General features: G+C 35.6%; 1 protein-coding gene across 3 annotated transcripts in view; it reads right to left on the bottom strand.

Moving 5' to 3' along the window:
- LOC127835007 (arf-GAP domain and FG repeat-containing protein 1-like) overlaps nucleotides 1–12,592 on the bottom strand; it is a 43,314-nt gene that overhangs the window by 23,655 nt on the left and 7,067 nt on the right. For 2 of the 3 annotated variants that reach the window (XM_052361171.1, XM_052361173.1), the window contains exons 2-4: nucleotides 10,591–10,684; nucleotides 6,809–7,066; nucleotides 3,554–4,231 (exon numbers count right to left, since the gene is read on the bottom strand). In XM_052361171.1, the coding sequence (XP_052217131.1) occupies nucleotides 3,554–4,231; nucleotides 6,809–7,066; nucleotides 10,591–10,684 (1,030 nt within the window). The remainder of the gene's footprint in view (nucleotides 1–3,553; nucleotides 4,232–6,808; nucleotides 7,067–10,590; nucleotides 10,685–12,592) is intronic. The other variant, XM_052361174.1, reaches the window with a different exon arrangement.

Here is a 12,592-nt window from a genome sequence, read left to right as displayed (position 1 = left end):
TATTATTCATATTATATTATTATTATTATTATTATAAATATTTACAGAATGATATGACCGTATACAAGAACTTACAGAATACACCTCTGTTGACCGTTTATTCAAGTAATTCATTAACTTATCAGACATGTTGAATGTTTATGGCAGATTATGCTATTATCCAAAGACTGAATGTCCAAATAATGACACAGTTTGAACCACCTAATAAAGATTAATAAACAGTCAGTATTTTTAATTTCACATTAAAAATGCTCATACTAAAATTACCCATATAATTACTTAGGCATCACAAACAAATATCACTTTCTTGCTTGTGTCACACAACATAGAGATACAATTAAGTCCCACAGTAATTCAACTACACAGTCAACATAAACAATGAAATGAAATCTGTTGAAAACAAACACAGTCCCAATCTGTATAAAATTTAGATTTCTCCATTATTATCTTATCAAACAAAGGAGTGAGGCCAGAGTTGTCTAAATTTTAGTTTCAATGTCTGCTTTGCGAAAGATGTCCACCTGGACAGGGCAGAAACAAACATTTGAGGCAATGCGATTATGCAATCAGTTCCTTATAGTTTTCTATGTAAGTACTGTATATAATTTTATATACCAGATAGATGCCCATCCCATATTTGTTTATATCCTAAAGACAATAACATTATACTATATGTAACTGTTACATATAGGGCTTTCCTTAGATTCCAAGTCAAGAGTCAAAGCTGACTTAGACAGTCACTTTTGTCAAGAGTAAAATCTGATTTAGACAGTCACTTTTGTTATGAGTGAAAGCTGACTTAGACAGTCACTTTTGTTTCTTCTTTGTACATTTTAACTGGGACTCTTAACATTGTAAAACTGAAGAGTAAAATGTCATTTTTTTTAATGTAGGAGACAACTGTTCACACAAGCGAGTCAAAGGAAAGCAAATGGTCAAGGAAAGTGCTGACACACACTTCACAGTATGATGGACAATAAAAAAACATACAAGAAAAACATAAGCTTCCAGATAATAATCAAAATGTTTAAAATCCAGTCAGAGCATCAGAAAACAATACCTGAACCTACTTTGGCCTAAAAAGTTGAACAATAAGTAACTGAGATAACCCCAAACCTTGTAACACCCTCCCCCTGATACACACACAGGCTCATTACCAATTCGGTCAATGGCTCCAAGTACATGCCAGTACTCGCTCTTATAAAGCACTGACATATGCTACGTGCCATGTATGCATGTTGTAATGCTGCACAGTGGTGAAACAATATGTAGCAATAAGTCCACCTAACCAACATTTGTTTTGCTACTTTAATTATAATTTAGGGATGGGCCTGGAATTTCATTCTGGGGTAAACAACTGTCCATTAAGCTGAGAAAGGAGAAGAAATGTTCCCAGGTTTACTATCAATTATGGGAAAATTCATAAAAAATGTCTTTTCTTGGGAAGGAAGGCCCTTGCTAAAAAAAAGACCAAAAAAAAATCAACAATTGATATCAGTTTTACAATTCCACCTTGTTATAACAATTTTGTGATTTTTCTACAAATATATTTTATCATGAGCTATAAACAAGATGGCCGAGATGACCTTGAAGCGCTCATTTTCTAGGTTCATTACTGTAAAAGACTTGACCAGGTGTCATAATTTTTGACCCCACATCTATCCAGATTCAACAATGGCCTTGGTATTGCCGATATCAACATTCTAACAACTTTTTTTTCCAGATTTAGTTATAAATGTGCTTCAGAAGTATGTTATAATTGATGCATGATGAGGAAAAATACAAACTTTGTTTTCAGAATCAAAATACTACCTGAAAATGTAATATCTGACATTTTTGACAGGTAAATTAATTTTAATAATATTAATTAAAATTAAAGATGTTTATATGGTAACAAAACTGCTAAAAGCAATGAAGACTGTGACGGAGAAAAACATGATGATTTTGACAAAAAATCTTATGTTAAGGTAGCGCACCCCTAATGATTTCCCGCGATTTATTTTACGATCATAGCCGATCTTCAATGATCGGTTATTTCCGAGAGATGCATTTTATTATTTTCAAACTTCGAATTTTGATATATGTTTACGTAATTCCTTTAGAATACATTATTTTCACAATAAATATTGACTTTGATCAAAATATCATCTGAAAAAATACGATTTCGCGATTTCTTCAAAGATTGACGAGCCTTTTTACCTGTTCACTTATGGATATGTAATTTAAGGTAGTACAATGTGAAGTTGTCGTGGCCGAGTGGTTAAGGCGATGGACTGCAAATCTTTTGGGATCTCCCGCACAGGTTGGAATCCTGCCCACATCACATACTTTTTGCGACGCGTTTTATTTCTTTTTCTTGATTTAATAAAGCATATATGCTATGTTTATTGTTGAATATGTTGAAATTTTTATGCACATCCTTCAATTTTTAAAATTAAAACAACGTTATGGCTAAATTGGGTGATTTACTGCTGAAAATACGAATGATGCATGTTGCCTTTTTATTTTTATTTCAAAAAGTAAACGGTTAATCTGTCTATTTCTTGGTATTTTTGCTGTATATAGTGATTCTATAAAAACTACGTTTAAAATATAACTTAAATGATACTATTTTGAATTTTATGACACTTTGTTTTTTACCGACTCAATTTTTACTTGGCTGAAATAACTCACATTTCATGGCGCTCTTCCATAGATAAAAATTTGTCAAAAATAAATGTCTGTAAAAGAATACTTAAACTTTAAGTATTCTTTTACAGACATTTATTTTTGACAAATTTTTATTTCTTATTTCATCTTGTTTAAACTTTAAACACCTTTACTGCATCTGTAAACACCAACTGCATGCCCACATTTGGAAATTTGAATGAATTATGGAACTTTTATATACCCCATGGGTGAAAACTGGACAAAAGCCGAGCGTGGGGTGGTTTTGAAAAAATCGGTATATTTTTTTTAAAAGCATGGAAAGCCTACCTACAAATTTGCATGTAAGTTCAGTGAAATGATGCTGATAAAGAAAATAATTAATTAGATTATATTTGGATATGTGCCCATTAGAGGTGCGCTACCTTAATAATGATATAAATATAAATGATACCATAACTCCCACACTGGTGATGAATATGTAGAAAATAACCCTATTAAATACAATTATTTAAGTTATCCTGCCTGTAAAGAAGACATAAAGTGCCCTTGATAGGATTATTGATGCACAGGTAGGTATGAGGACAGTGCATTTTGCCAGTGTTGTTTTTTGCTGGTTCCGTCTTAGAAGCAAATAGAAAATGGCTATATGTAACCAGCATTATACAAGAACAGCCTGCGAGTGACTCACACTCTGTTCAGGTTTTATGCTGTTTGATTCTGATCACAATCTTAGGGCTGAACCGAAATCTTGAGTCTTAAATTAAATTTGATTATCACAGGGACTATTAACCAGTCAAAGTGTGTATCTCAGTGGTAAAGGGTTAATATACATGAACTGTGTAGGGAGTAGTGGTGCAGTGCAGGTGGGTGTATGTTCTATCAAGATATCATGGGTTCATGTCACCTCTTGAGGGATTGATCCCTGCAGGTTAAACATGTCTGCTGCAGTGCCCAATGTGTGGTTTTGTAGTGACAGCCCAGAACCAAACAGGTTTTCAGCGGAATCCAATGTAAGACTTTGTGAAGTAATTTCAGATCCAAACAAGTCTGCTTCAGAGCCCAAAGTATTGCCTTGTTGGGATGACCCAACCCCAAACAGGTTTTCAGCGGCGCCAAATGTTGGACCTTGTGATGATAGTCCAACCCCAAACGCATCAGAATCTATGCCCAATGTCTGGGTTTGTTGTGAAGGCCCGAACCCAATCAGGCTTTCCACTGCACCCGATGTTGTAACTTGTGAAGTAACTCCAGCTCCAAACGCGTTAACTGCTGCTGCACCCAATTGTTGGGCTTGTGAGAATTGCCCCACTGCAAAAAGGTTTTCTCCTGCGCCTGATGTCTCAGCCTGCACTGGTAATCCTGACCCGAACAAGTCCTGATAACTTGACTGAGTGGGAAAACTATTCTCCTTCACAGGAGAGCCAAACAGCATCTCTCCTGTCGTCCCATTGGACATTTCAGTTGGTGCATTCTCATTGGTCAATGCATCTCCAAAGAGAGCCTCACCAGTCATTTGATTGGCTGGATTATTCAAATCTGGTAGATTGTCAGTGGAACCTGATGGAGTGACAATCTGTCCATCCTTCAAATTTACAGTGGTCATTTGTTATAAACAACAGATTATCTAATGAGATGAATAGTAAGAAAACTAATGGAATGAAAAAATAAAGGACATATAAAAATGAAAAATGTTATTAAATGTAATATAACATTATAAAGCCTCCTCCATTACACCCACCATCTCAGTCAGCTTAAAGAGCAACATTAACAAATTAACATATCTATATTACAAAAATGTACATGTACAAGTAGACATTTGCATTTACAATGAAATTTTAACATTTTTTTCAACAGTTGTATGCATAAATGAATATTTCATTACAACAATAGGGTGCACTATCAAACTGGTAATTTGGTAAAGGGGACCTTTAATTCTGACATGAACAAGTATCAATGGATGAAAGATTTAATTGTGATAAACCTGAGTAAATTAAATACAAGAAGAATGTCGAAAATGAAAAAAAACCAGACTATTGCCAAGCAATATATGTCCCCTACCGGCTCCATCATTGTAAGAAATTCCACCATTGTCAGAATATTTTAAATTTTTGTTGCCATAGCAACCAGAATTTTTGACGTAGGAACGAAATGAAATGATGGCATAATGTCCATATTGCCATCTATCCATGTTTCAAGTTTCATGACAAAATATTAAGAATTTTTAAAGCTATCGCAGGATCCAGAAAACCACCAATTTCAGCAGTATTTCTAGTCTATTTGTTGCCATAGCAACCATAATTTTTGACATACATGTAGGAACAAAATGAAATGACTTGCATAATGTCCATATTGCCATCTATCTATGTTTAAAGTTTCATGAAAAAATATTAAGAACTTTTAAAGTTATCGCAGGATCCAGAAAAGTGTGACAGACAGACTGACTGACAGACAGAGCGAAAACCATAAGTCCCCTCTGGTGAAACCGGTAGGGGACTAATAAATAAACTGCATGAATATTTTAACAGGTAAACCGAATTTAAAAAATTTGCATATCAACATTGTCTTTGTATCTATAACTGACATTATTTGTCTCTTTATCAATGTTGATTAATTTTAATTGATAAACTAAAAAAAATCTATTTGCTTACAAATATGAACAAGTTATATCATGATAGCATAGATAGCAGTGATTGGCAAATAACTGAAGTATACTGTAAACAGCCTTGCAGCTCCCTCAACTAGTAAAACCATCTCTTTCCTCTTATCAGTACACATCATAACAATAGTTTGACTCATTTAGTTTTAACACGCAATATCATTTTATTTCATTGTAAAATAACTTTCAGAAATTCAATGAAAGCGAAGTAAGTTAACATTCAATGCTAGTTTAATTAATATCATGTACACTCTGCGGTCTTAAAAAACAAGCCATGGAGTATGCTTATGGTTGATTTGTGAGTAACAAGGGCCTTCCATTGGCTGTATAGATAATGTGTATCTAAAGGGTTACAATAGTTTTGGGCATATACAGCACTTATAAACCTTGCAGCCATGATAAGATGATAATACTGCTGTGAGAGCATATCTTATTTAATTGTAAAGAAAGCCTAAGGCTTATTTCAAAGGCTATCGAGTCCATTTCCTGGGACTAGAACCAGTACTTGGTGTCTATGGCAAAATTCAAATGAATGCTCCCACAACGCGGATTTAACCCATGACCTCCAAATCGCTAGGCAGACACCATATCCACTTCACCACTGCAACTTAGGCATTCAGGACTAAAGCATGTCTGCAAAAACTACTGGAAAAGGCCCAGAGAAGCTTGTAAACACAAGCCTGCACTTGATAATACACTCACTCATATCACAATCATCAACATGTTATCACTTACTGGGTCACAGAGGTACAGTTTAATCATCTGACAACAGTTAGAAATAATAGTCATTGTTTTTGATAAGCTTAACTGAAATAAGTGCACAATGTTACAAAATAACAGTCATCTTGTAAATTACTGTAGTATCATTATTACCTAAGGGAACTATTTTTTGTTGTTTAAGGGAATTATTTTCTGTAAAAGGAACTTATTTTTGTTGATCAAGGGGACTATTTTTATGTTGAATAAGGGAACTATTCTTAGTTGATTTAACGAGTTGATCAGCCCACAAATCCAACACAACCGCATAAGAAAATGACATACATCAAAAAAATTCAATTGTAATCTAGCAATCGGTTTGAATACGCTGAAAAGTGAAAAAAAAAACAAAAAAACTTTAAACTCTATTATATGTGACAAAATAAATTCTTTGCAATTTGTAAAATTAAATTTCAGTAGAGGCATTGCCTAAAGGCAACAAATTGGCTGTTTAACTAAGTGGTATGTGACCACCCGATATGTCCTTTTTAACTAGAACAACCTGCAGACAAGATGCTTACATAGTTCTTAAATACCAATATACAAGAACCAGTCACCTCTGTCTTCAGTATCTTGCACTTATCCCCCACCCCATACATCTAACCTACCCCTGTTACTTCCAACTAAATTGTTCAGGGCAGGATTGCCCTATTGCCCTATTAGTAGGAATTCTGGAAAACACATTGTAAAAATAAATGCCCCCACCTACACATTCCTTCGTTCCCACCTGGTCCCACCTGTACGTACCTGTGCGCCAACCTGTAGTTTGGGTGCATTTTCTCCCAGCAGGGACTTCAGAGGCCGGGTACCAGGGGGAGGTTTAACCACTGCTCCTGCCTCATTCATTCTGCGAGCCTCTTCCTTCATGCTGTCTGTAGGTGCCACGTAGTATCTCTTCCTCTCGTACTTCTGGGCCATGAACTCTTTCACCTTCGTCTCGTCCCTTGATTCTGCTTGATTGCCAAGCCTGTTGTCGTAGAGACCAAGCCACACCTTCCGGCAGTACTGGCAACACAATGAACAATATCAGTTCTAGTGTCAATTATTGAATCATGAGGGAAACAATAATTACAAGTTTCTATTTGTGATTAATTCTAGGCTAAGTGTGGGGTAGTTTTGGCTACCATAACTTTAAATGTTGCTTTTTATAATTTTTGACAGGCGCGACTTTATAGTTATGGACCAACCCTATTAGAAAAGTCAACTAGAAATTCCCGAAAAGTTGACAATTAACAAAAACTGGTCCAAAACAGCTTTTAAATGCAGTTATTGGCCCAAATCAACCACTTAATCGGAAAGATTGACATTTTTCACATTTAACTGATACATTGTATACATGTATTCTTTCACAAAATACAATCTTAAACATTTAAAATTTATCTATTCTTCTCTTACATGTACATATCGAGAAAAACAGTGATGTGACAGACTTTCTTGAAATAGGAATCTCCCGAGATTTCACGGTCATATGACGTTATTTCTATTTTTAGTAACATACCATGTGCTCAAGTGTTTTCAAATTCAGAATGACATTTCGCGGTATTTTAGATTATTCTGGCTTGTTTTGTAAACAAATTGTAGTGTAAATACGAACTCAAGGTAAATATTATTTAAAACTACCTGATTCACACTGAAATCAGTCTTATAATCCACCAGACGTAAGTTGTTAATCACAAATAATAGATTTCAGAAAACGAAAGTTACGTTTACAATTTCAGCAAAAGATGTCAAGGTTGATCCGAAAGTATCCAAATGAAAATTCGTCACGTGACAAAGCGACAATGGCGTCAAAATTGTGAATTTCAGACTGATGAGAGTTACTTTCATCTATTGTAAGATGCATTTGAAACATTTGAACCTTAAAATATTCCCCGATGCAGTAACTTATATTCATTCACCAATATACGTAGAAATGTATCCAAGAAAATGAGCTTTCTTTGATTTATAGCGTGACATAAATATGTTACGACTCTGGTTGACTTTCGATACGGGGTTGGCTTCAGCATACAGGTATGTCAATACTATATCAACTGTACGCTGAAGTTTCTTTAGCTAAGTGTGGGGTCAATTTTTAACTCCTAAAAATAAGGTTTTCAACATGTGACTCATTACATGTAATTTACTTATTTGTAAATCCCAGGCTATGTCTGAATGCACACTATCTACATACCTAAGCATGGTTGAAAGTTGAAAATGTCTTAAAACAGAAAAGTTTTGCTGGGGTCCAGCCATGCAGGGGGCCCCCGGTGGGTTCAGGGCAAAGCCCTGGTAGGGGGGGGGTTTGGTGCCAAGCACCAGAAGCTCCAGAAATTTAGCCAATTAGAAACGATTTTAAGTCAGGTAAAAGTAATACTCATGTTACTTCAAAAGACCATCTTCTTAATTTCTCCATTATATTTATAAGAATGTATTGATTTAAAAATAACGGCATTAAAAACAATAGATTACTGGTATTTATGAACCAAATCAGCAGAGTGGCATCTACATGAGATGAGCTACTAATCAGGAACTGTTTTTGTATTTACAATGACCTTGACCTTAAAAGTTCCCAGAACGCATTTCCAAGCTAATTAAGCTATCCAAGCACAAAATGGCAGTCATGAATCATAGAGACAACATTCAAGGGCATTTAATGCATTATTTAAGGCCAAAAAATGATAGACCATTTGGTACTTCCTAAGGGCAGAGGAGTGAATTCTTTCTAATATAATATAATTAAATTATCAGAAAGACTGGACAAATCTGTATTAAAACTATTAATTTTAATTACAATACACAGACGTTGGAAGAAGCCAAATTTGCCGTTCCTGAAAAAATGCAGCGGTCACATAAAAATGCACACGTCTCTTGTTAAATACCAAATGGACTATCTAAGTGAATTATGACAGACAGCCATGTTCATCATATTCAAGATACACATGTAATAAAAATCTGCAATCTATCAATTTAATTGTATTTCAATATTTAACTAGACTATTGCCAAGCCAGGGGGTTTTTTTTACTAAGAAAGTGACGCCGATATTCGGCGTCTTCCCCTTCCAGAATTTTTCCCCTAAAAATACAATTTTCCCTCCAAAAATATAAGTTATCACCAAAATATAATATTTTACCCTCGAAGAAATGTTTTTTTTCTTTTGGGAAGTCGACACTTATCCAATTTGTACCATGTACAACGATCTCGCTCTCTCTCTCTCTCCCGACGAACACTCAAATCTGGGAATACCAGTGATTCTAAATATAGCTCTTGAATTACGTCATGGAAACCGGGCAACTAATCGTATTTATCAGTGACTATTTTACTGGATTCCGTTCTTGCGCGAGAAGGGTGTTTCGTCAATTAATAACTGGAAACCAGTCGAATTTACATCCGGGTTATGTGAAAGCCAAAATATAAACGTTAAAACAGAAAAAAGTCTCACAATTGGCGTTCATACACAAACAAAATAAAACGTTCGAACTCGGAAGGTATTAATTGCGTCGACGCATTTTTTAAGAATGAATCATCAAAAACCGTTGAAACCCAGCAGGATTCGGAGGTACATGTAATCAACATCGAACATTGTGAAAGTGAAAGTACACAATCCGCAGCTGCCGCACCTTTCCCTTCCAATACTGTAGCAGATCTAAATCATCTACCCATTCATCATGAAATTGAAATCACAATACTGACATTGTCCCCCGGCCCAAGTAGAAAACCTTTCCCATTATAAGATCTACCCCTGCAACTTTATTTAGGACTTTGACTTTAATATCATACTTGTTCATGTGTTTAAGAACAAAAAGGTCAGAGACGTGCCTCTTTTTCTAAAAAAAACCCTGAAGTCTGTAGGTGAGTTATAGACATTGAAATGAACAGTTTTTATTTTTTCCCCAAATATGTCTCTTTCGCGCTCTATTTTCCCCTTTTACCCAGCGCCCAGCGTCTTCCCCTTTTTCTAAAAAAAACCCTGCAAGCAATATATGTCCCCTACCGGCTCTAACATTCTCAGAAATTCCACCATTGTCAGATTTTTTTTATTTTTTTATATTTGTTGCCATATAGCAACCATAATTTTTGACATAGGAACAAAATGAAATGACGTGCATAATGTCCATATTGCCATCTATCCATGTTTGAAGTTTCATGAAAAAATATGAAGAACTTTTAAAGTTATCGCAGGATCCAGAAAAGTGTGACGGACAGAAAGACAGACTGACAGAGTGCAAACCACAAGTCCCCTCCAGTGCAACTGGTGGGGGACAATAATCTAAAGCAGCCTGTGTAAAACATGCATTAAATTCATTTTTCCTTAGCGCCAACCTTAAGGATGGGAGCACCTGGCTTTTTAAATTAAAATCTTGTGGCAATTTTCCTATATATATATATATATATATATATATATATATATATATATATATATATCATATAAAAATATATATTATAGTTTGCTAAATCTAGGGTCTGGGATGGTGATGAAATATGTTATGTACATAACGGATCTTAACAATATTGAACTGTGGTTATCTATTTATAATGCTAATGCATGTACCTCATTTCCATGCATTTGTAGAAATTCCATCTCTTCTGGAGTAAAACTGGCCATTGATATAGACTTCACTCTGTGTGGCGGATTCAAACCTCGCCTGAAAAAAACAAAAAAAAACATGTCTTGTATTAAAGGGAGCCACGTACAGCCTTTAACTGAAGGACACAGCTCCCATATGCCCCAAGGAACCCTCTGCCCCACCCCCCCCCTTTAGACACCCAGCATGCCCTTTGTTGATCTTGTACATTATAACCAGGACTTTCCTTTGACCCGAGCTACCAGGTTTTGACGCTTGAAAATTACAGAAGACCCTTGTTTGACTCTTGAGAAAATTACGTCATGCGTCACATTTGACCCGGGGGAATAAACCGACTTGCGTCAACGAGATCAAAAGATGTTAAGACTAAGCGATAATTGGCTTGGGGCGGAGTATCTTTTTTGGTAGATGCTAACCGTTATCAGCTGTTTCCAATCATTGAAGCACAAGTCTGCCCAGTAGGCGGAGTTTGGCCCTTTGAGAAATCTAGTAATGACCAATTAAAACACTGCTGGTTCGATGACGCATATATCAACATCAGCTGTTTTCAGAAAAGGTCTAAATGAATGTATTAAACCCACCAAAACAGAATGAACTCACCCGCATCGGTTTTAATTATATCCAGTATATAATAATAACATCTACCGGTATATCCACAATTCTCTGTAAAGCATATTTTAGTTTAAACCTATTTATTTTAGCTCGATTGCATTGAAAGGCTAAGGCTTATATAAACGCTATCGAGTTCGTTTCCTGGGCCTAGAACCAGTACTTGGTGTCTTTGGGGGAGATCTAAAGAATGCGCCCACGGTGGGGATCGAACCCGTGACCCCCCGGTCGCTAGGCGGACACCATATCCATTACAACAAGGCGACCTATAAAGCCTATTTTGAGAAATACTTCCACAATTAGTCAGAATGTATTTCCAAAGCTGAAAACACCCAATCGTGTTTTACTTCATGTTTGCTCCATTCAAAAACGCGCGAAAGTTATGCTGGCATATGTACTGTCTACAACGTCACATTACACGCTTTGCATCAGAGTTGCTAAAAAGAACCATAGAACCGGTATAACTTACCTTGTGGCAAAGTGACAAATTTGGATGCTGCATGTGCCTATTAATTACAACATAGGCGTAATAATTGACATTTGAGACGGCAAAGAAAAACAGCGTGTTTGACGCACGTCTTCGGTGAAGATGGTACGTGATTGAAATAATAAAACACGGATTTGAGCCGTCCAGGGTCGATTTAGAGATGAATGTAAATCCGATAAGTTAGTTTAGGGGGGGAGGTTGTGTATTTTCTAGGTTACTTATTACTGTTTTTCATTTTCTGCAGTCAAACAAAATGCATATTTTATTACATGTGCAAAAGACGTATATCACGACATGTTTTTGGACAGTCGTTTTCGGATTCGGTGTGGTTCGTTGATTTTATTTCAATTTCACATTTCTGTATAACATTTTTATAGAATGACGAATACACGTGCGGTGTTATGGATGGTCTGATTGATAGAATTGTGCAATGTACTCACAATGAAATTGCACGAAGAAAGACAATATAAAATAACAATAAGCTAGCAAGGGCTCGATGGGCTATGCCCTCTATTTCCTTTATCTTACGGTCTCAGACACTCTGCTTTATCTTCCGGATTTCGAATTTGGGACAATTGACACCCATGATATATATAAGATGTCAGTACCAGTGCGAGTGTTTTTTTCGTATTGAGTTCACTATGCTCACAATGTTGGTCACAATGTATGTTTACATTGTGTCTTTTATTGACTGGAATATAAGAAATTAATGTTTAGATATTTGTAAATTTGTTGCTTTTCATATATTATATCTCAGTAATTTGCTCAAAGTACAAAAGCTCATTGACTCGCTTGCGTTATTATTATGACTCATACAAATTTGATTTTGACTCTTGAAAATATGGTCCCAAGAGTCATTGACTCTTGATTTT

The sequence above is a fragment of the Dreissena polymorpha genome, chromosome 6 (genome assembly GCF_020536995.1).
Source record: "Dreissena polymorpha isolate Duluth1 chromosome 6, UMN_Dpol_1.0, whole genome shotgun sequence".
Classification (NCBI taxonomy): Eukaryota; Metazoa; Mollusca; class Bivalvia; order Myida; family Dreissenidae; genus Dreissena; species Dreissena polymorpha.
Note: the sequence above shows the minus strand (reverse complement) of the source record. Positions and strands in the feature narration are given on the sequence as shown.